Source organism: Martes martes (assembly GCF_963455335.1).
Source record: "Martes martes genome assembly, chromosome: 5".
Classification (NCBI taxonomy): domain Eukaryota; kingdom Metazoa; phylum Chordata; class Mammalia; order Carnivora; family Mustelidae; genus Martes; species Martes martes.
In genome coordinates, this window is record NC_137892.1 from 118,028,556 (window position 1) to 118,050,367 (window position 21,812).

General features: G+C 48.8%; 1 protein-coding gene across 1 annotated transcript in view; it reads left to right on the plus strand.

The window, feature by feature from the left end:
• The window catches only part of ADAM19 (ADAM metallopeptidase domain 19), a 79,968-nt gene that overhangs the window by 53,802 nt on the left and 4,354 nt on the right, over positions 1-21,812 (plus strand). Inside the window, exons 9-21 of the mRNA XM_080803770.1 lie at positions 1,306-1,472; positions 3,827-3,911; positions 4,616-4,755; positions 6,478-6,655; positions 9,219-9,308; positions 11,773-11,968; positions 13,198-13,306; positions 14,568-14,772; positions 15,707-15,784; positions 15,896-16,004; positions 17,036-17,180; positions 18,049-18,133; positions 18,454-18,678. Of these exons, the coding sequence (XP_080659896.1) occupies positions 1,306-1,472; positions 3,827-3,911; positions 4,616-4,755; positions 6,478-6,655; positions 9,219-9,308; positions 11,773-11,968; positions 13,198-13,306; positions 14,568-14,772; positions 15,707-15,784; positions 15,896-16,004; positions 17,036-17,180; positions 18,049-18,133; positions 18,454-18,678 (1,812 nt within the window). The remainder of the gene's footprint in view (positions 1-1,305; positions 1,473-3,826; positions 3,912-4,615; positions 4,756-6,477; positions 6,656-9,218; positions 9,309-11,772; positions 11,969-13,197; positions 13,307-14,567; positions 14,773-15,706; positions 15,785-15,895; positions 16,005-17,035; positions 17,181-18,048; positions 18,134-18,453; positions 18,679-21,812) is intronic.

The following is a 21,812-nucleotide window of genomic DNA, read 5'->3' on the forward strand; positions in this document are numbered from 1 at the left end:
CTAGGGTAGGCCAAAGAATCCCTTGGACCTGTGCCTTCCGGTGGTAACTTAACCTTGCAGAGAACCCTCTTCCTGTGTGTATGTGTAGGAGATGAAAAAGACCACATCACAAAGCTCAGGTGTTGCCCTGGTCTGAAGGAACCTGAGAGTCAGGTCTCATTTCTAGAATTTCAGGATCTCTGGACAGAACTCGAGAGGTGATCTGGGACCTTTGCAGCCTCATGCTGGCCACCCGTTTGTGGCATTGGTGACAAAGTCCAAACACCTCCAGGGACGAGAAAGGAAACTTTTGCGAATGAGCGTATCTGTCAAGGTGTAGGAGACCCCACACAATAATGCATCCATCTACAGTCTGGCGTACCCATACAGTGAAACACTGTTTAGCAATAAAACGAAGGACAAAGTGATATATAGGCCATGAGAGAGATGAATCTCAAAAACATGCTGAGTGAGGGAAGCCAGACACAGAGACCACATGTGTGGTCTGGTCATTCTGGTTAGAGGAAACATCTAGAAAGGGTAAATCTGTCGAGGCAAAAAGCAGATTAGTGATCATCTGGGTCTGGGGATGAAAATGGGAAAAGACTGTAAATGAACATGGGAGACTTTCTTGGTATGATGAAAATAGTCTCTAATTTGATTGTGGTGATCATCTTACAACTTGGTAAATATACTAAAAATACTGATCTGTACACCCCTAAATGGGTGGATTTTATGTTATATAAGTCACACCTCAACATATAAGAGGAATTTTGTATAACAGAACTTTTTAGACATGTATAAAAAATATACATAACTGTGTAAGGAACTGGGAGAGAGGATTGTACTGGATCGCTGGGCCCAGGGTACTTATCACAGACAACAGCAAAGCTTAGCTCTGAGCTTCCTTATGACTAACTTTAGTTACAAGGATTTTTTTTTCCTATTTTAAAATGAAACGGGTCTTCCTGTCTGTCATACCTATTGGCCACGCCCCACTTTAGGAGCAGTTTAGAGACAGCATTGATGCTGTCTACACAGGACAACCCTGTCCACGTGCGGAAGCAAGTCTGTGTCCTGTGTCCTATCCTTCCTCCAAGCTAAGTGACCCCAGCTCTGCCTGCACAACGTTGGCCATCTTTCTCAGGGTCTCACTGCTCTCTCCTGAGAAACGTGACTCGCAGCCCCTGTCACCCCCCAGTGCCCGGGGGGCATGTGCTAAAGAGAAATCTGGGATCCACTCCGAGGGCTGAGGCTAGGAAGGAGCATGTAAATCTCAGGGTGGTATCGACAGCTGATGCTGTGGCTCTCTGTGTGCGTTTTCAGTTTTACCGATCCTTGAACATCCGGATTGCGCTCGTGGGCTTGGAAGTCTGGACGCATGGGAATATGTGTGAAGTCTCGGAGAACCCCTACTCTACTCTCTGGTCATTTCTCAGTTGGAGGCGCAAGCTGCTCACCCAGAAGAACCATGACAACGCCCAGTTAATCACGTACGTGGCCTTCGTGCATGTGTGTTTCCTCGGGGCTGGCTGCACAGCGCAGCCTGCAGGGTGGGTACCCTGTGCCCGCCCTCCCCCGCCCACCCAGTGCTCAGTGTGGGTGGTCCGAGCCTTCCTGCTACTCTGGTCCAAACAATCCCTTATTTCTCAGACATGGGCTCTGCCGCCAGGACACCCAGGAAAATACTAAAACCCTAAGAGTCAGAACAACCCCAAGAAGTGCTGACGATCTAGGTGAGAAGCTTAGACTTACACACATTCCGTTGACCATCTGAAACAGCAGGACGTGTACTTGGGAAGTGACTGACCGTCGGGGGCTGCTTCCAAACAGACTCTCTAAGGGGCTCCTTTTGGTCCTTGTGATGCTTTGTAGAACGCACACTCATCTGCCAAAGCTGTAGCTTCCTCAGCTTGCCCTTCACTTTGTTCCCAGGGGCTGAGCCGGAACTGCTTCAAGAGGCAGATAGTGCAGGAACCGTGCGTTGGAGGGGAGGGAGACATTGAGGATGGGGGGAGTTGTGCTGGAACTTCTTCAATTCCGGAGAGAAAAGAATAGATAGTGTTGGGGGTCATGAGGGCCCCTGAAGTCCCCCAGGGGTTGGGGGGCGAATATCTGGCATTTTTAGTGTTGACTTCCAAAGGTGTTCTGAGACAGTTATAACAAAAGGCACATACATAGTAAAACTATTTCCTTTTGTTCCCTAAAAAATCTTTCTGAATCAACAATCATTTAAACATTTGTTGCCTCTTTAAAAGAAATGGGGAGGAGCACCTGGGTGACTCAGCGGGTTAAAGCCTCTGCCTTTGGCTCAGGTCATGATCTCAGGGTCCTGGGATCGAGCCCTGCATCGGGCTCTCTGCTCAAGCAAGGAGCCTGCTTCCTCCTCTGTCTCTGCCTGCCTCTCCGCCCACTTGTGATTTCTGTCTGTCAAATAAATAAAAAAATCTTTAAAAAAAAAAAAAGAAAAGAAAAGAAAAGAAATGGGGAGGGCAGCCGGGTGGCTCAGTGGGTTAAGCATCTGCCTTCAGCTCAGGTCATGTTCCTGGGGGTCCTGGGTTGAGCCCTGCATCCTGCTCCCTGCTCAGCGAGGAGCCTGCTTCTCCCTCTCCCTCTGCAGCTCCCCATGCTGTGCTCTCTTTCTCTCTCCCACTCTGTCAAATTAAAAAAAAAAAAAAAGTCTTTAAAAGAACTGGGGAAATAACTGTACCAAAAATCTGGGCTATGGTTATTTCACAATGATACATTCACCTAGGAGATTTTGGGGTTTTGCCTGAATTTTGGAAGCCTGGTGCCCTACTTTGGGCAAAACCTTGAATCCAGGTGTCCAGTAAGACTTCCCTAAGGCCATTTCTAAGTTTATAAAATAACCTTTGGGGCTTCATAGAGATTTGCTTGTATTTTATGTGTTTTCTTGCAAATTGTTTCTCTGAAGAAGAATCTGTCTTTAATTCAGCAAACACTTATTAAGTGCCCCCTATGTGTCAGATTCTATGCTAAGTTCTGGTGATCCCCCCAAAGAAATAAGGCCATCTTGGTTCTCAAGTTCTCATGGTCTAGATGAGAAGACAAGCAGGGAGCTATGAGAGCACCACGTAATGATCTTCCATGTTTAAATAAATTCCCTGTTTATGGCGTGCATGAGAATACTGGTGTTTTATTCATTCCCTCTCCCCTGCCCTGGATGGATACAGCTGAGAGAGGGATGGATTGAGCCGGGGGAGTGTCACTGGCTGTTGGCAGGTTTGCATCACCATTGCAAAACAAAGGCAGAAACAGCTCATCTTTGCACCCAGCTGCACTTTCTGAGACTCCTGATGGGACACATCTGTTTCTTTGGCCCCAAAGTGATGTGGAAATGAAGCATCAGCCCCCACAGCTGCTGCCCAATCCCTCCACCCCACCCTGTCCCGCATACCGCAGAGCCGAGGGTATGGCACGGGACCGTGGCAGCTGGCAGAAGTGGTCATGAGTCACTTCAGCGTCAGAACCTGTGCCACTCTTCGCTCAGCCCCTCCCTCTGACCTTTTCCTCTGCAGCAGGAATGGGATGCAGCTTTATGAGCCCCGCCCATTTCCTTCCAGGGAATGGGGCTCTGGGCATACTGTGGGAAAAAGTGGCCTTTTGCCCTTTCCAGTTCTCTGGAACAGTGAGAGAGTAGGTGCGAGGAAGTGAGAGGTGTGGTGACCTGGAAGTTGTCCAGCTGGCCTAGAACAAGGGTCTCTCCTTGGCAACGATCTGGGAATGGCAGCGGGGCCAAGGAACACCATGATGGCCGCCTGCTCGCGGGCACAGAGGAACAGCCCTCACAGCTGCCATCTGAATGACCTCTTGTTCCTTCCTGCAGGGGCATGTCTTTCCACGGCACCACCATCGGGCTGGCCCCCCTCATGGCCATGTGCTCCGTGTACCAGTCTGGAGGAGTCAACATGGTGAGTCTCTGCCAGGATGTTGATGCTGCAGAAGGCAGAAAACTGCCTCACAGGACAGGAGGTTGTCTTGTTGGCGGGGGCGGATGGGGGGGGGGGCGGGGAATATATATATGTATGTATATAATTGCAGGGGAAAAAAAACCTTGACATCAAGTAGGGCATTTGTTTAAAATGAAATAACTAAATTCTTAGAGATGAAAGTATCCAGGGGTAATTTTCTTTTATTATAGTTTATCCCCAATTTTCAAGCTCAGGAGAATCCTACATTACATCTAGTGATGTCGCTAGATCTCTCATGTGTTCCAAACCAGGGACTAGAGAATAGTAAGATAACAGAGATTTTAAAATATTCTTTATCCTAGGTTTTATGTTCTTATGCATATCATTATGAAACAAGAGCTTGTCTCAAAGTCATGTTTAGGAAATTCCAGCCTTCTTTTGAAATTCTCTCTGGCTCTGTGGATGTTTGGATGATTTGTTTCTAACCTGTGAAGTAGATGTCAAGGAGGCCTGCTCTCCCATCTGTCTGTCCACCCCCCTTTACCCACAGATGTAGCATGACAGTTAAAAGCACAGGCTTCCATCACCGAGTCTGTACACGCTGATCCTGGAATCAGCGGGCAGTTGTGAGGCCTGGCTAAGAAAAGACAGAAGCAGGGAGTAGGGAGAGATGTCTTCTTGACCTGAACTCTCTCCTTGGGCAGGACCACTCTGAGAATGCCATTGGCGTGGCTGCCACCATGGCCCACGAGATGGGCCACAACTTTGGCATGAGCCATGACTCTGCGGATTGCTGCTCGGCCAGCGCGGCTGACGGCGGGTGCATCATGGCGGCTGCCACCGGGTGAGTCAAACAGCAAGGTGGGGAGAGCAGAGCGTGTGAGGATGGTACAACCCAAGTGTTCCTCCCATGGGCCCTAGGAGCCTCTGTTACAGCTCTCTCGGGGGCTTTGGAGAGACATGTGGTTGACGACAAAGAAATTGGAAGAGAACCAAGAAAGCAAATGTGTGCAAGGAGCTCTAGGTCTGTAGCAGGTGGTTTGGTGCTGGTGGAACCCTAGATATACTTAATTTCTGTCTTAGTGTCTTCAGCTAGAAAATTGGCCTGACCCCATGTATCCTTTTCACTTCATGAATTTTTGAAGAGGACTCACTTTGAACAGCCCCAACCCTTAAGTCCCTTCATCCCAAGGGAACTTTGTCAGTGCTGACTCAAAGTTCTGATGTAGCCTGCACAATAAGGGAAAGGACAGGGGACATCCATGCCCACATAAGTGACTTCTCAGGGAATTTACAGGTTGCATTTACCATGAGGAACAAGAGCAGGCCAGCTACATCTCCCTGTAGCTGTGAGGGGTTTTTTAACCAGAGCTTTTGAAAGAATTCTGTTAACACCCACATTCTTAGTTACAACTCTTAGTATTTAGTATCTGAACTCATGCAGCAGAGGGCATTGGGTTCTTCCAAGACCTGAGTCACTCTTTGGAAGGTATCATGGTGGGAGTCTGTGTTCCCTCTATCCCAAGCCATTAGAGCCTGCTTATGCTTCTTAGGGAATGGTGTTTCAGTGTCCCTAAGAGGAAATGCAACTCTCTTGGAGTTCCAGTGTCCGGTGTTTGTCTGTCACTTCTTGGCTGTGACGTACAAAGGATGATGTTGATGCGCAGAATACAACTCCACGGGTCTTGCTCAAATCCCTAAGAGCTCACGGTTAAGGCCACCCCTTTCTCTTTCAATCTAAAAAGCGTGTTTATAGTCATATGGTTGGGAGTGATATCAATTATTACTCCATTTTGTTTTAAACTATACGCAAATATAAACTACTAAAGTAGTTTAAAAATTTTTGGCCACAAATGTCTTATGACAGAATGAACAATGGAAGGGGTTAACTTTTAGTTGGTTTAGTGCATTGCGGACAGGATAACTCTTCCTTTACAGACCTAAATTGTGGTACTGACCTGCTGCTAGAGAATGTATGACTTCTGATTCTTTTTTTTTTTTTTTTTTTTTTTCAATAAAAGGACTTGGCACCTTTCACAATCTTGTGATAAAACTATGCATTTGTGAATTGATGGTTGAGTTTGGAGTGCTGCCTGTATCCTTAGAATAGAGGTCATAAGATCCCCGGCCCCAGTGAAGAAACTAAACCCATGATCTTGGCTTTTTTTGGCCTGTTCTTTTGTTCCAAGAAAATCTCCATCTAATAACAGCTTCAGGAAAGTTTGGATTGGCTAGTATTCTGTTCAGCTCTAAAACTCAGGAAACCTATTATAACATATTCAATTACCCTTTATTTATGGCACCCTTTCCTACAAAGGGCAGAAATTGCTGCTTCTGATTTTCACATACCTCCTCTATGCACAGTGAGGGAAAAAGAACGTCATGGGGTGCTGAGAAACAATTGTAAGATAATGTATCGGTGATGTTCTAAGGCGACAGAGTGTGTGTGCCTGGGACTATGGGGGTCTAAGATTAGGTGGAATCAGCCTCGTGGGCGGCAGGACTGAGACTGTTCTGGCTGCCTGAGGCTCAGATCCCAGCTGACTCCAGCCTTACTCTCTGCCAGGCATCCCTTTCCAAGAGTGTTCAATGGCTGCAACAGGAAGGAGCTGGACAGGTATCTGCAGTCAGGCGGTGGGATGTGTCTCTCCAATATGCCAGACACCAGGACGCTGTATGGAGGCCGGAGGTGTGGAAATGGGTACCTGGAAGATGGGGAAGAATGTGACTGTGGGGAGGAAGAGGTAAGGTGTCATGGTAATGCTAGTGGGAAGGGGAGAGTGTGCACTGGTTTCGAATCTTTGCGTCAAAGAGAATGCAGCTGACCACTTCTTAGTCTTAGGCATTTCCCACATACGCATGGACCCCATCACAAATCAGATGTGGAAAGTAAGACTTCAATATGGACCATTTGTGCAGACTCTCTCAGATTGAGGCTGGCCCCGCTGGTGTCCACTTTGTGAGTGTCTGGTCTAACCAAAACCCATCGTCTCCTCCCCAGTGCGGTTACAGATGGCCTCTTGGTCCTCCAGCTGCACGGACTTTATTCTAGAGGCCACACGGTTGGATACATGAACTTGAACCTGGGCCTTGAGGAGGCTTAAAATAACAAACTTGTGCTCTTTGGGCTGGAGAAGAGAGGATTGAAAGAGGATGTAGGAAGTACTGTTAGGTCTAGAAAGGGCTGCCGCAGGAAGAAGGAACAGAACTGTTTGTGTTCAAGCTCTGTACTTCCTTCTGATCTTCAGAATGGGTGGTGGGCGTGCAGCGTAGCTCTGTCATTTTTGCCAGATGTGTGTTGTTCTGCAAAAAAGCAGAACTGGACAGTTTCATGTCTATTTTCTGAAGGATGAAATATGTACATTAACGTATGCAAAACAGTCAACTGTATGAAGGGGAGACTGAGGGTTTGTATACGACTGTTTGATGTTATAACCTTCTCTATGGTTTGACTTTTGGTTTTTGTATTGTTTTGATTTTGAGAGAGAGAGAAAGCAAGGGTGGAGTGGGGGAGAGGGAGAGAGAGTCTTAAGCCAGGCTCCACGCTCAGTTCAGAGCCCGACACAGGAATCAATCTCACGACCCTGAGATCATGATCTGAGCTGAAACCAAGAGTCAGACGCTCAACTGACTGAGCCATCCAGCCACCCCTGAGTTTTGTCTCCAATGCCAGCACACAACTTTCCTAATAAAACAAAAACTAGTTAAAGGCTCTGCCACTCCCACCACTACCAGTTCAGAGAGATCGATCCAGACCCATCAGAAAGGAGGGAGTCAGGCCTCTTACCATGGAGGGTCTAGTGGAGTTGAGGAGCAGTCTGCGAGTGGGCTCAGCCAGCTGGTGTATGTTCAGCAAGTACTTACTGAGCGTGGGGCACTATGTTGGGTGCTAGGGACAGGATGGGTAGCAAAAACAGACAGGTTCCTGTCCTTGTGGAGCATATCATCTAGTGGGGGAAACATACATTGACCATATAATGCAAAAGTATTTGAGTACCATCTCTGGTAGAGGCTTAGGAGGGCCAGTGGTCTGTGCTGTGAGCACCTGCAGTGTGAGAGCAGCTGCCCTACAGAAGCGTGTGACTTCTGACCCCGTATCTGAAGGCAAAGTTAGGAGTTCCTGAGGAGCACAGGGAGAGAAAGCGCACTTCAGCTAGAGGAGGAACCCCGCCCTGAAATGAGAGCAAACCCTGCCTGGAGCCCAGGACAGTGGGAGATTAATGGAAGGAAAGCGGCCTCTTCCTTCTCTTAGGGGAAACAAGTGGATGGCTATGGTAGCTGGGCATGGGATGTGTCTCTCCTTGCCAGACCTGGGCGGTTAAGGTTATGATATGATTCATAAGCTTGGGACACGCCGCAGGCAGACGTGGCTTAACTTCAGCTTCAGCACTTGGTGGGTGTGTGCCTGCCAGCATAGGACTTGTCTGAGCTCCATTTCCCCATCTGTGAAATGGCAGTAATCATGCCTCACAGTGCTGTGGTGGACCTAGGGGGCCTGGCACATTGTCAGGTGGCTTAGGATAGGCCTATGAATATAGTAGGAGAGTGATAAAGACACTCAGAGTCGTTGGGATGTTTCAGCATCTTTCTAAATTTCATGCTGTACATCAGCACGTCAGGACCCATAAGGCAAGAAGGAAGAACCCATAAAGACGTTCTGTTCCAGAAAGGTCCAGGCCAGTGAAGGGTGAGGAAGAGCAGCAGGTGGTGAGAGCAGTCTGGGGAGGCAGGCCTCAGGACTGACATAAACTTCAGATTGTTCCAGCCCAGCCTTTGCTTTCAGTGGCCTTTCTTAGAGGATAACAGGCCCAGGAGTGTGGGGGTGGGGAGGGCAGGAGTAGAAGACGTGGTCTCTGGACATTCTACTGGGGATGAGAAAACAAATCCCGGAATCCCTTTATAGTGTAATATTATGCTAAACATCATGTTTTTGAAGAATACAGGACTTCAGGGAGAAATGTACATATTAGATTAAAAAGCAGCATGGATACTATGATTTTGTAAAATAACTATGTATCTATGTGAAAGGGAAAAACACCTGGGTAAATATTCACATGCAAAATGTGTGTCTGTGTTGTGATGTTACTGATGAGTGTGCATTTATATATTTTCTGTGATTAATATACATGAGCTTCATGATAAACCTATAAAGCGAATTTTGTGGTAAAGATTTTCTAGGGAGCTTGGGCCCCAGGGGCATGTGGGGCAGGGGTGGGGAAGTGTGGGGGGTGGGGGAAGGGCTTCACCCCACCCGTCTCCCTGCTCAGCTGCCCCAGAGGCTCATGGCCATACCCTCCGCCCCTGCAGGAATGTAAAAACCCGTGCTGCAATGCCTCGAATTGCACCCTGAGGGAAGGGGCTGAGTGTGCCCACGGTGCCTGCTGTCACCGCTGTAAGGTAAGAGGCCCTTTTCCCATCCCACTGCCCCCAGAACCCCAGGGTTCTGATCCAAAAACTCAGTGCTCTGCTGTGGGCTAATGGCTGGGACTCAGCCTCCATCCCAGGGAAGTGATGGCTGCCGAGTTTCAGGAACACGCAGCTGGGCTGACCCCCCGCCCACCCCGCCCTGGATAAAGTTTACTACTTCCTGTACCATACTTCACTGGTTTCAAGTCATCCCAGAGGGCTGTGCTACCTGGAAGATGGAAGACTGACTTTATTTATTCATTTATTAAAACTTTATTTTGTTTAAATTTAGCTAATTCACCTATAGTGTATTATTAGTTTCAGAGGTAGAGTTCAGTGACTCATCAGTTGTCTGTGACCCCCAGTGCTCATTACATCACGTGCCCTCCTTAATGTCTGTCACCCAGTTACCCCATTCCACCCCCCTTCCCTCCAGCAACCCTCAGTTTGTTTCCTAGAGTTTAGAGTCTCTTATGGTCTATCTCCCTGACTTTGTTTTATGGAAGGAAGACTTTTTTTTTTCTCTTCAAATAAGTGTCCAGAGAGAGTAGGCTTGATTTCATTTGGAGCTCATAATAACAATCGACCTAATTTTGATTAATATCAGTGGGCTTCTTATTAGATGCCAGGCACTATGCAGAGATATATATTATATATATTATCTCATTCAGTTCTCACAAAAGTCCCAGGAGACGTCTATTAACCTCCTCCTCACTTTAAGATGAGTAAACTAGGGCTCAGAGGGAGTAAGGGGCTGACCCCCAGTCACATGGCCAGGAGGCGCCGAACCATGCTTCCCTGCTTCTGGAGCCTACACGCCTAGTATCGATGTGGAAGGTCTTACTACTCATTGCCACTATCGCTTTACAATCTCTTATCTGTAATTCTGAAATTCAGAAAATTCTAAAAACCAGGAAAAAAATTTCTTAACACATTTGGTGGCAAATTTTACCTGAATTGACGTAAGGACAGTCTTTTTTTTTAAGAAAGACACACTCAAAGTGAATATTTCTATTGTGCTGCAGAAAAATCAATGTGTTCGATTATAAAGTATAACCCCGGGCCTTCCTGGGGGGATGTACTGTGTGAATGCATATACGTACATATGTGTGTACGTGTGTAACGTCTCCTTTCTGAAATCTGAAAAGTCGGAAGCCCATCTGGCCCCGAAGTTTGGCTACGAACTCTGGACCTAGGTTTCCATCTGCCACTTGCCAAGTGCTCGTTACGTGCTAAATACTGTTCCAGTGCTCTGTTTGAAGGCAGTCCTGTAACAATCCCATGAAAAGGTTATTATCCCCGTTGACTCTGTGCTAGCCCAGAGAGGTTAAGCAGCTGTCCCAGGCCCCACTGCTGGTTAAGGAGCGGCAATCTGAAGCCAGGCAGGCTGGCTCCAGGTGCATCCTCCCCACTTCCCTCCTGCTCTGGTGGTAGAGATGCATCCTGCCTCTTCCTCCTCCATGCATCGCCAGGGTCCGCCTTGGCAGCCGAGGCTCCGTGCTTTCAGCAGACGGCTCAGCAGGGCCATTCTCTGCCTTCTCTCCTGGGAAGGCCTTGTGGGTGGTGTGGGGTGTCCTGGGAGTAGGGAGGGCCTCTTCTCAGATGTAGCTTTCCTATAGGCCTGGGGAAACTCACCGTCTAGTTTGACTCCAGGGTAGACTTGGCTTTGACTCCAGGGTAGACTTGGCATCTCCCCGTGGAGGTTGTGCTGGGTGGGGTCCCTTGAGGCTCGGACAAGGGCCGGAGAATAAGCATGGACAATGCCCATTCAGTTTGGTTCTCAGAAAGGATTCTCTAGAGAGAAGTGTGTGTAGAAACATGAGGCTTGGAGCCTGAGACCTTGGCTCAGTAATGGGGATATATTACTGCTAAAGTGCTTTGTAAACTCGGGGGTGTTGTGTGAATGGTGTGTGTGTGTGTGTGTATATATGTATGTGCACACACATTCATGTGAATATATTAGTGGGCCTGGCTCTTCAGCCACTTACTGACCAGCAGACTTTTCGATACCTCGCTTAACCTCTTCTGCCTCAGCTTTCATCATCTGTAAAATAGGGATAACTCTATGTTATGCAGGACTCTCAGGAAAAGTAAATGAGGTAATATTTGTATTGGCCATTAAGTGGGAGCTCCATAAAAGTAACCATTCTTACTAAAGCACTTAGTAAACTGTAAATTGTTGCCTAAGTATTATTCTTACCTAGTTCTTAAAACTGCTAAGAAGAGGAAATGAGTTAGCATTTGTGAAAACACCTTGAAAACCTCTAAGTCATGATTCATCTTAAAAGGCCGATGATGGTTGAAGCTAACGAGGTCATGCGAAATAGCGGTCCCTGGGATAATGGAAAAGGGAAACTCTGTTCCACGAGAGGGATGCCCATGAGTCCTTTGCTGGTCGGGTTGAGGACATGCGGAAGACTGACTGTTTTTTCCCCTCTTGTTCCTCTCGGTTCAGCTGCTGGCGCCTGGGACTCTGTGCCGTGAGCAGGCACGGCAGTGCGACCTCCCAGAATTCTGCACGGGCAAGTCTCCGCATTGCCCCACCAACTTCTACCAGATGGACGGCACCCCCTGTGAGGGTGGCCAGGCCTACTGCTACAATGGCATGTGCCTCACCTACCAGGAGCAGTGCCAGCAGCTGTGGGGGCCTGGTAAGGACCGTCCCACAGAGCAGCCCTCCTCCCACCCCACTGCTTCCAGGCGGCATCTCTAGATACTCCCTTTCTACTTCCCCTTGACCCAGGGTAGACCTTCAGAGAGACAGTGAACAGCATTCTTCCCAGTTCCTTGATGCTTTAAATCCTCAGAGCGGGTAAATGGATAAGAATAACCCAACAGAAAAATGGGCAGAGGATGGAGACAGAAAAGGAAATTCCGATGACCCTTAGCTGTGAAAAGATATTTAACCTCACTTATATTAAGGGGAAACAAATTATAACAACTATGAGATGGGATTTCTCATATCTCAGACTGGCAAAGACTGAAACGGTAATATAATAATCATTATAATACCATAACTATAGTAATAAGAGTGGTAATAATGTAGTGTGGAGAATGTGAGGAGACCTATAGGTACAACCCCTATGGAAAGCAATTTGAAGATATCAGAATTCCTGTGAGCTTCCCATTGGATCTGTCCATTCCCCTACTTAGGAGAGTATCCTACTCCTCTATTTGCCCATGTATGTGAAGATAGATTTAGAAGGATTCTGCGGTAGTGTTAGTGATAGCTCTAGGACCCTAGATATCCTTCGGTAGGGACCAATTAAATTAATCCTGGTACACCCATGTCGTGGACCCCTCTGTATGTACTGAATAAAACCATCTCCTACAATAAATTAAGTGGAAAATGCAAGTTGCAGAATAGTGATTAGAATTGCTGCCATTCTTTATTCGAAAGATTCTCTCTAGAAGATACATAAGAATTGTTTCTAGAAGAGAGAGACAGTTATCTTCAGAAGATACACTGTTAGTTGTGATTGCTTCTCCGGGTTGTGGGGAAGTAGGAACAGGAATGGCTACTTAGAAAAATACATACTTTATTTCTTTAAAATTCTGTGCATTTATTACCTAATTTAAAATCCGAAATGGGACATGGCTTTTTCATTACAGAGAAGGCTTAGCACACAAACCTCCCATAGATTTAACACCTCAATATGGTATAAAGAACTGATATAAAACCTTTTTCTGTGAATAGGTCTTGATGAGAAGTTGGGGGTGGAACAGCTCGATGGGGGTACAGGAGGAAGAACCTGACCATTCCCTCCCCAGAAACGTTCTTAACCTCATGACTTTACCAAGGGCTAGCTTTGTACTTTGGGGGCTTCTGACTTCACCTAAAGTTGGCTAGTGTGCTGATAAATGTTTCTTGCCCACCCAGGAGCCCGGCCTGCTCCTGATCTCTGCTTCGAGAAGGTGAATGTGGCAGGGGACACCTTTGGAAACTGTGGAAAGGACATGAATGGGGAACACAGAAAGTGCAACATGAGGTGATGACCTTAGGGCTAACTCCAGAAGATGAAGGGTGACAGGGCCATTTCTGCTCTGTCCTCACTCCTGCCCAGATCAGCAGCCTGGGCCTTTAGATAATTATCAGTCAGTCCCCTATTCCAGGCCCGTTGTTAGACAGTGTACCATTCAGTCTAAGGAAGTCAGAGCGACAGTGTGGATGGCAGTGCTTCCTAGAGAGCTGGCTACGCTTCCTTTTGGGACCTTATAGTTGGGCAGAGAATCAGCCCTCTTGGGTCATTTCTGTGGGATGCTAATTATACCTTCTTCTGAATAGCCTGTCATTCGTTCGTTCGTTCATTCATTCATTCATTCCAACCAACCATCCACCCATCTGTTGAGCTTTTGCCGTGTGCCGGTATGATGCTGAATATGTGGGACTTTTAATTAACAATACCAGGTGATAACAGAACTGTGGAGAGAGCCACCCAACCTGGTCTTCGTAGGTTAAGGTGGTGTCCCAAGGGAAGGTACGCCTATACTGAGATCTGGAGAAATTATCTAGTTGAACAGGATGGGGAATGGTGCGGGCACATGGGAGAGCAGATAGATGAGTAGAGAAAAACTGGTGGTAGGAAATGGTGATAACAGTTTGATGGAGTTAAGTATGATGTTGGGGTACAGAGGAGGGGGTGCTGCTGAGAAATGAGCCTGGATGGCTGAGCAGGAACCAGATCATGAAAAGCCATGAAGGTGTGACTAGGGCAGTTTGGACTTTGGCTGAGAGGAGTTCGGAAATTGGACTCCAGTGGAGGCAAGACAGGAGGCAGGGAGATCCAACCCCTGGTGTCCAGGTAGAGAAGGACGGTGATGTGATTTAGGGTTAATATATATGAGGGACGATTGACAGGGCTCAAAAATCACTTGAACCCAGGAGCAAGAGAGAATGGGGCATTGGGGCTGACACCAGGCTTCTGGCTGCAGCCCCTACGTGCAAGGGGGTGGCTGGAGGATAAGTGGACAGTTGCTCAGGTCAGACAGTTGTCTTTGCAGTCGAGAGGACTTCCCCAGGCTCGTTCTTTGGCCTAGATCTACCTGCAGACAAGGATCTCATTTCCTGTCCTGAATCTAAGCTCCCGTGAGATCTCTCCTGCTGGGTTCCTAGAGCAAACACAGCTCCCTGGCTCCTCCCCTATCTGAGCTGCTCTCCTGGTCGAGAAAGACCAAAGCTCTTCTGTGCCCCAGCTCTTCCCCTGCCTCTGATTCCACCTCCTTCCCTCCCTCCCTCTCTCTCGGGCTCAGAGATGCCAAGTGTGGGAAGATCCAGTGTCAGAGTTCTGAGGCCCGGCCGCTGGAGTCTAACGCAGTGCCCATCGACACCACCATCATCTTGAATGGGAGGCAGATCCGGTGCCGGGGAACCCATGTCTACCGTGGTCCCGAGGAGGAGGGTGACATGCTGGACCCAGGGCTGGTGATGACTGGGACCAAGTGTGGCTACAACCATGTGAGTCCTGCCTCACTCAGGGGAGAGAGGAGTGACTGAGAAATGTGAGCTCTGGAGGGAAGGTGCCTGGGCTCCAATCCCACCTTCCCAGCCTCCCCGAGCCTCAGTGGCTTCCTTTATAAAGCACGTTAGCAATAGCATGACCCGCCCCGTAGAATTGTCATTAGGATTAAATGAGAGGGTCCCTGTAAACCACTTAGAGTGGCTAGCTAGTATCACTTTTGTCCTCATCATTAAGTATTATGTGATTTATGGAATGGACTAAACTCTAGTCCAGAAGCCTGGGGAAAACAAGGGCACCTATTTTGCAGTTAACTGAGAACAAAATTATAAAAAAATGTGAAGCACTCACAGAGCTGACTGCTGTCACCTTTGTTATTTTTTTAAGGATAATATTAAAATCAGTGCATATTAGTATATAACGAAGTAACTGACATATAACTGACACATCAATGTAGAATGTAAGAACATATTTATTATATTAAACATAATGTTTTTAAAATGTAATGTTTGTTATTTTCTCCCCGGTCACAAAGGGAATAGCAGAATTTAGTTAACCATCAGGTTGTCCTGGTTTTTCAGGTCATTTTCTTTTTTTTTTTTTTTTAAGATTTTGTTTGTTTATTTATTTATTTATTTGACACAGAGAGAGACAGAGAGAGAGAACACAAGCAGGGGGAGTGGGAGAGGGAGACACAGGCTTCCCGCTGAGCAGGGAGCCCGACGTGGGGCTCAATCCCAAAGGCAGACACTTAATGACTGAGCCACCTAGGTGCCCCTTTTTTAGGCCATTTTCAGTTTTTCTCTGTAATAAATACTCAAAACGGAGTTCATTTTTGAGTCCCACATGTTATAAGTGTAAAATCCCCGGTTCCTGGTGGCTAACCAGTATCCCTTCCATTGGACTGACAGTTTGGTTTCCTCCTCGCTACAGATTTGCTTCGAGGGGCAGTGCAGGAACACCTCCTTCTTTGAAACGGAAGGCTGCGGGAAGAAGTGCAACGGCCACGGGGTACGTGTGCCCAGGGTTCTGGGGCTCCTTTGCGCAATGCCGGGGGGACAGGCCCCGTGGGGGACCAGAGCCCTCCAGGGTGCTGACACATGTGCCTTTCCCTCGCTCCAGGTCTGCAACAACAACCAGAACTGCCACTGCTTCCGGGGCTGGGCCCCGCCCTTCTGCAACACGCCCGGCCAGGGGGGTAGCATCGACAGCGGGCCCATGCCCCCCGACAGTGAGTATCTGGCCTGCACAGGGGGCTCTGCCCACTTCTGTGAGGAGGGGTGGGTGGCATGATGTAGACAAAGAATGAGTCTGCTCCATTGTCCTGACTTTGTAGATGAGGGAACAAAAAGGGGGGCTAAGTGGGAGAGCGGCTGAGGCTGGCAGGCTGGTGTGGGGCTCATCTTGGCTGTTCTTTCCCTTATTTCTGCTGAGGAGGGTGACACTCCTTGAGCAAGGGAGAGATCAAGAGAGATCATGGGCTATTGAATAATCTCATCTCATTTTGGACTATGGGGCTGGTGACCAGTCCTTCTCGGCCACATAAAAAGAATCATGAACCTGGGGCACATTGTAGTGGTTCAGAGTCCTTGGATGAACCAAGCTTAAAATGGAGAAACAGACATGTGGAAAAATTTACAATTTTTAGGGTAAATCACAGAGATTCTAGCCTTTTGGTTTCCAAGTGTTTTTTTCTTTCTTTTCTTAAGAGCAAAGTACTTTTATTTGAATGAAGTCTTTTAGAGAAGAAACCCCAATATATAAAATGGGTAAAAGTAGTAATATCACAGGTGTATATATATTTTGTTCATTTAAATGTGTAATTTGTGAGAGCACTGAGGCAGCTTTGATGAAACCAAATATGAAATTGTGGATTATTTGTGAGACTTCTAGTCTTCGATCAGCCTCAGCCTCTCAGCATTTTGGGTTGGTTGCTTTGCATCCAGAAAAGTCATATTCGGGCTGAAAACTAGTGGCAAGTAATAATAGAACTTGAGCTCCTTGTCTCAAAAGGAACTCTCCAATTAAACAGAAGGAACTGGAGAAGCTTCATTATAAGGTCTGCACAAAGCCAGTTGACCTGACTGTTTAAGCCAATATTCATGGTTTGCCAGTGGTACCTAATATGTGTGTTTCATTATACTTCTTTATTTAAAATAAATAACGCAAATTAAATGTAAATCAAATATCTGAAGAAGAATCAGGCCACTGCTGCAGCCTGAACAGCTTCTGAATTTCTCACTCGGGTTCTGTTTCTGGAAGGTGTTGGTCCTGTGATAGCCGGAGTGTTCACAGCCTTGTTCATGCTGGCGGTCCTTTTGCTGGTCTACTACTGCTCTAAACAGAACAACAAACTGGGCCAACTCAAGCCCTTAGCCCTCCCTTCCAAACTGAGGCAACAGTTCAGGTATGATGGGGTTCCAGAAAGGACTTGGGTCCACTTGTGGGTAATAAAGTTTTCTGTAAGTAGAACGTGGTAAAAGCAAAGCAAAACAAAACAAAACCAAACCCAAAAAACAAAAAACACCCTGTGGTATTGGGTCTAATTCAGAGAAGGCAAGTGAGACGTCCGCGCAGCCGTCTTCCTTTCTCCCCTGCTCTACCACTACCGCAAATGTTACCAGTTGATCTTACTTTAAGTTCTCTTTACTAGTGTTCACTTCAGAATCAGCAGAATGCCTCTAACCAATTCCAGTTGGAATACAAAATGAAATCTATTTGCCATCCTCTTCGTACTTGTCTGGATTTCCATTTCAAAGAGCAGGAAACTGAGGCAACCCAGATGGACTGGCCAGCCTAAGTCAGTCACAGGGGTGGCTGGACACCCACTCAAGACAAAGGCTTTTTTTTTTTCCTCTAGCAATTCACTCCTTTGGGTCCCGGGGGTATGTGGTTTCTGAGTTCCCTGTTAAATTATACTTGTTCTGGAGAGGATTTTGAATCCCACGCCTACCTGGATCTATGCCTGAGGGAGCTGGTGGATAGCTGGTGACATCCTTGTGTCTCCTTGAGCAAGAAAGTTCACAAAAGGGAAAAGAGAAGGTGTTAAGGAAAATTCTGTTTTGTAAAGGTCGGCTCTCTCTCCTTGAGAGTTCTCTACTGGCCACGCAGTGCCTCCACACGTGAGGAGCCGGGGTTCAGGGGGACTAATCCCACGTTGTCCGGAGCAGACATGGGATTTAGCTGCTTCCTGGCTGTGCTGGGCCAGAGGGAGCTCAGACACTTACCCTCGATGAATATTCCCCTTCTTCCTTCTCCCCCATCTTTGTTACTAGTTGTCCCTTCAGGATGTCTCAGAACAGCGGAGCTGGCCACGCCAACCCAACGTTTAAGTTGCAGACGCCCCAGGGCAAGCGAAAGGTAAGGGCTTTGCGCCACTGAACTTCGCTGCTTTTCCTTTATCCCCCAGGACCCTGCTGGATTTTCCTAAGGGCTTTCTGTGGGCCTGTGGGATTGGTAACAAAAGCCACTTTCATGGCTGGAGAGAGATTCTGCTGGTTCTCACATCCCCTCAGGACTTTAAAGATTGCACCTGACCCCTGGGCCCCTGGGGGTTTGGCATGTCGACACGTCCTCCCTTTGGCCTCCGGCCATCCCGGTGAGACGTGCAAGGGCTCTCTGAGTTTTGCAGCATATTGAGGATTCCTGTTTCTCGTGAATCCCTTGTCTCGTGCATACAGGTGACCAACACCCCCGAGACCCCTCGGAAGCCCTCCCAGCCTCCTCCTCGGCCCCCTCCCGACTACCTGCACGGTGGCTCCCCACCTGCGCCATTGCTGACGCCCCTCAGCAGGACCGCCAGGAGCTCCCCGGGGGCTGGGTCTCAAGTAGAGCGGAAGGAGTCATCCAGGAGGCCTCCTCCAAGCCGGCCCGTTCCCCCGGCCCCAAACTGCATCCTCTCCCAGGTAAGTGGATTCCCAGCAGCCCTGGACTAGGGCTGTGCTTTCAGGGGCGCCAGCAATAGGGAGTGGCAGGCTGTGCGGATGGGACTCTGAGACGGGAGCGGACCGCCTTCCCTGCATTCTGGGAACCGCAGGGAGCACCCAGAGTGGGAGACTGGTGAGCATGGAGAAATGGACTCCCCAGGCAGCCCCCACACTACAGAGGATTTCCTTCTGGGTTGGCCTTTTTACACCAGGCCACTACCTCCCTTCTTCCCACAATGAACTTCTCTCAGTTCCCTGTGCTCCTCTCGGTCTTGGCAAATGCTTCGTCTTCTGCCTGGTCCCCCCTCCCCCCACTTTTGCATGGCCAGCTCCCGTCCATCCTCAGATCTCCTCCTAGAGGCCACTTCCCCCAGGAAGCCCTCTCTGACCCCTCAAGCCTGGGTCTGGTGCCCCGGTACTTCTCTCATCATAGTGCTTGTCCCACCAAATTGTACCTCCCGCTAACTGGGAAGTCTAACGGGGATGCTAACTCAAGGGCAGGTCAAGGGGCAGGGGCCCCTGGAAGATGCGAGTCACCTGCCAGCAGCCTCTTCATGTGGCCTGTCTGTGCTCGGATGGCTCCCACTGCATCTTCTTGCAGAATTTCCCGCACCAGAGACACACACGTTTCCCTGGCTGGGGTCGAGCCTGGTGCCTTCTGGAGCCATCCTATGTGTTCTGGGGGTGACCCCTCAAGTGGGACAGACAACTTGTTTATTTTCCTCCTGGGACAGCTTTTATTGGGCATGGTCAGGGGCTCCACTGGGGCCTGGCTGACCCTGCAGGGTTGGCCCCAGCTCTGGCAGGGTCCCTGGGACACGGGGCCGCACCGCAGTTTGGCAGAGCCGAGCGTGTCAGGTTTGCTTCTGCGACGTGAAGCTGCCGGTCCCCCATTTTTCTCCTCTGAGGCAGGAATAGGATGGAAAATGGTCATGCAGAAAGGGAGGGGAAGGCCTGGCAGGGAGAGAGGAGAGGGGAGAAGGGAAAAGAGCGAGAGGACAGAAATGAGAGGAGGCAGAGAGTACATTAGTTGGCTGGGGGGCCCTAACTGAGTCCCACCGACCCCCTGACCAGGGGCTCAAAGAGCAGAAAGTTGTCTTCCCCCAGTTCTGGAGGCTAGAAACCAAGACTGGGCTGTCGGCAGGGTTGGTTTCTTCTGGCTCGCAGGTGGTCACTTTCTCCTGTGTCTTCGGTCAGTCTTCCCTTTGTGCCTCGATGTCTCTGTGTCCAGATTCCCTCTTCTCATGATAGCAGTCGGGCTGGATGAGGGCCCACTCTCATGGCTTCATTAAACGTAATTGTCTCGTTAAAGTCCCTGTTTCCAAATACAGTCTCATTCCAAAGTCCGCGGACTTAGGGCTGCAACCTAGGAATTGGAAGAGCTGGTATTAATCCCAGTCTGACTCCAAACTCTACCACCCTGTATGCCAGCTCCTCATTTAGGCCGTGGGGTCCCCCCAGCTGAATGAGATACCACCCTGCCTTGGGGGCACTCACGGTCTAGATCTCAGCTCTACTGCTTGCTAGCTCTTCTATTCCCTACTGGGCAGCAGTGAGCAAAGCAGATGCCAGCTCAGCATCACAGGGCTCACATTCCACTGGGCAAGAGACCCCAATATGCATAGTTACATTGGGGATCAGTACTGAGAAGGAGAGGGTCGGGGTTCTCAGAGAGTTATAGGGGGACTTGACCTATTCTGGGAAATCTAGGAAGGCTTCCCTGAGGAGGTGACATCTAAAGGAGAGCTTTTCCCTGGTCCAGAGACCTGCCGATGGGGAGCTCCTTTGGACCTGAGCAGCTATGAGATGAGGCTGGAGAATCAGGAAGGGCGAGATTGTGCCAAACTCCAGTCAGGGCTTTGCTCTACATTCCTTGGGAAGGGGGCAGTGGTGGGGCATGGTGACATGATCCACTTTTCCATTTATAAGGATTGCTCTTTGGGCTACCTTTTAGGCAGGAGCAGGGTGCAGTGGCTGGGAGGGACCCCCAGCTGCTCCTGGGGCTGTTAATCTTCTGTCGTGCCCTGGGTAGGGATTACATAGGTGTGTTCACTTCATGATTATTCATCTAGTTGTACATTTATGATTCACATTTTTATATGCACATGACAGTTCAACTTTAAAACACTGGTTTTAAAAAATGAAAGGTTCCCTCCAGCTGCAGTATAAATCGCTGATCCGAGGGGCTGCAACTGGGTGTGTGGACATGCTAGTCGGAAGGCTTAAATGCTTCCTAGAGGAGAGATGACGGTAGCCTGGAGCAGGGATGGAAGGAGTGCTGGATTGAAGCTGACGGGAGATGCGTAGGAGAGAAAACAGATGGGACTTGGGGAACAGTTGCTGATGCCCCCCATGTCTGGTTCACGCAGCTTGGCTGATGGAGGTGTTGCCCCCCTGAGTGAGCAGTGGGCCAGAGCGTCTCAGGACTGTTTCTGCCTCTGGCAGTGCTGGCTGAGGTCCCTGGTCGAGCCCAGCTGGGTCTGCAATGTGGCCTGTGGCAGGATGCTGCTGCAGGAGGCCTGGTGTTGCCATGCCCGCATGGCTCCTGCCCAGACACCCGCCCTGCCCCACGATTGCTCATTTTGCACGGCGAGCAGCTCAGGAACGCAGCATTTCCCACAGCAGCCTGACATCTGCTCGCAGCTGTTGCCTTCCCTCAGAAGGCCTCTGTCCCGGCCTCCAGCAGCCCCCACCATTTGGCAGCTGTCTGGGCTGGAAGGGCGGGGGATTGCATTGTCCTCCGGAGAAGGGATGGAGTTGCACAGCATGGCTTTTGGGTTGCAAGAATCTGCTAGTCTTCTGTTCTTTGAGCTTTAGTGTCTGCTGTTTTCTGACGGATGAAAAGCTTCTTTCCCAAAATCCCACTTCTCTGATTTGCTCCTGCCCTCTCCCTTTGCTTGCCTTTTGGGCATTGTTAGGTCTGCTAGGGACCTCAGGAAGGGGAACAATCAAGGACTTTGGGCCCTGGAACTCCCAGTGCCTGAAATTGGCTTCTGTCTCACACCTCACAGTCTTAGGAATCTATGAGTGGTGGTATGGTCCATTCTTCGCCCTGTTTAAAAAAAAATTTTTTTTGATTGCAGAAAAAAATACATGTTTGAAGAATTTTTGAC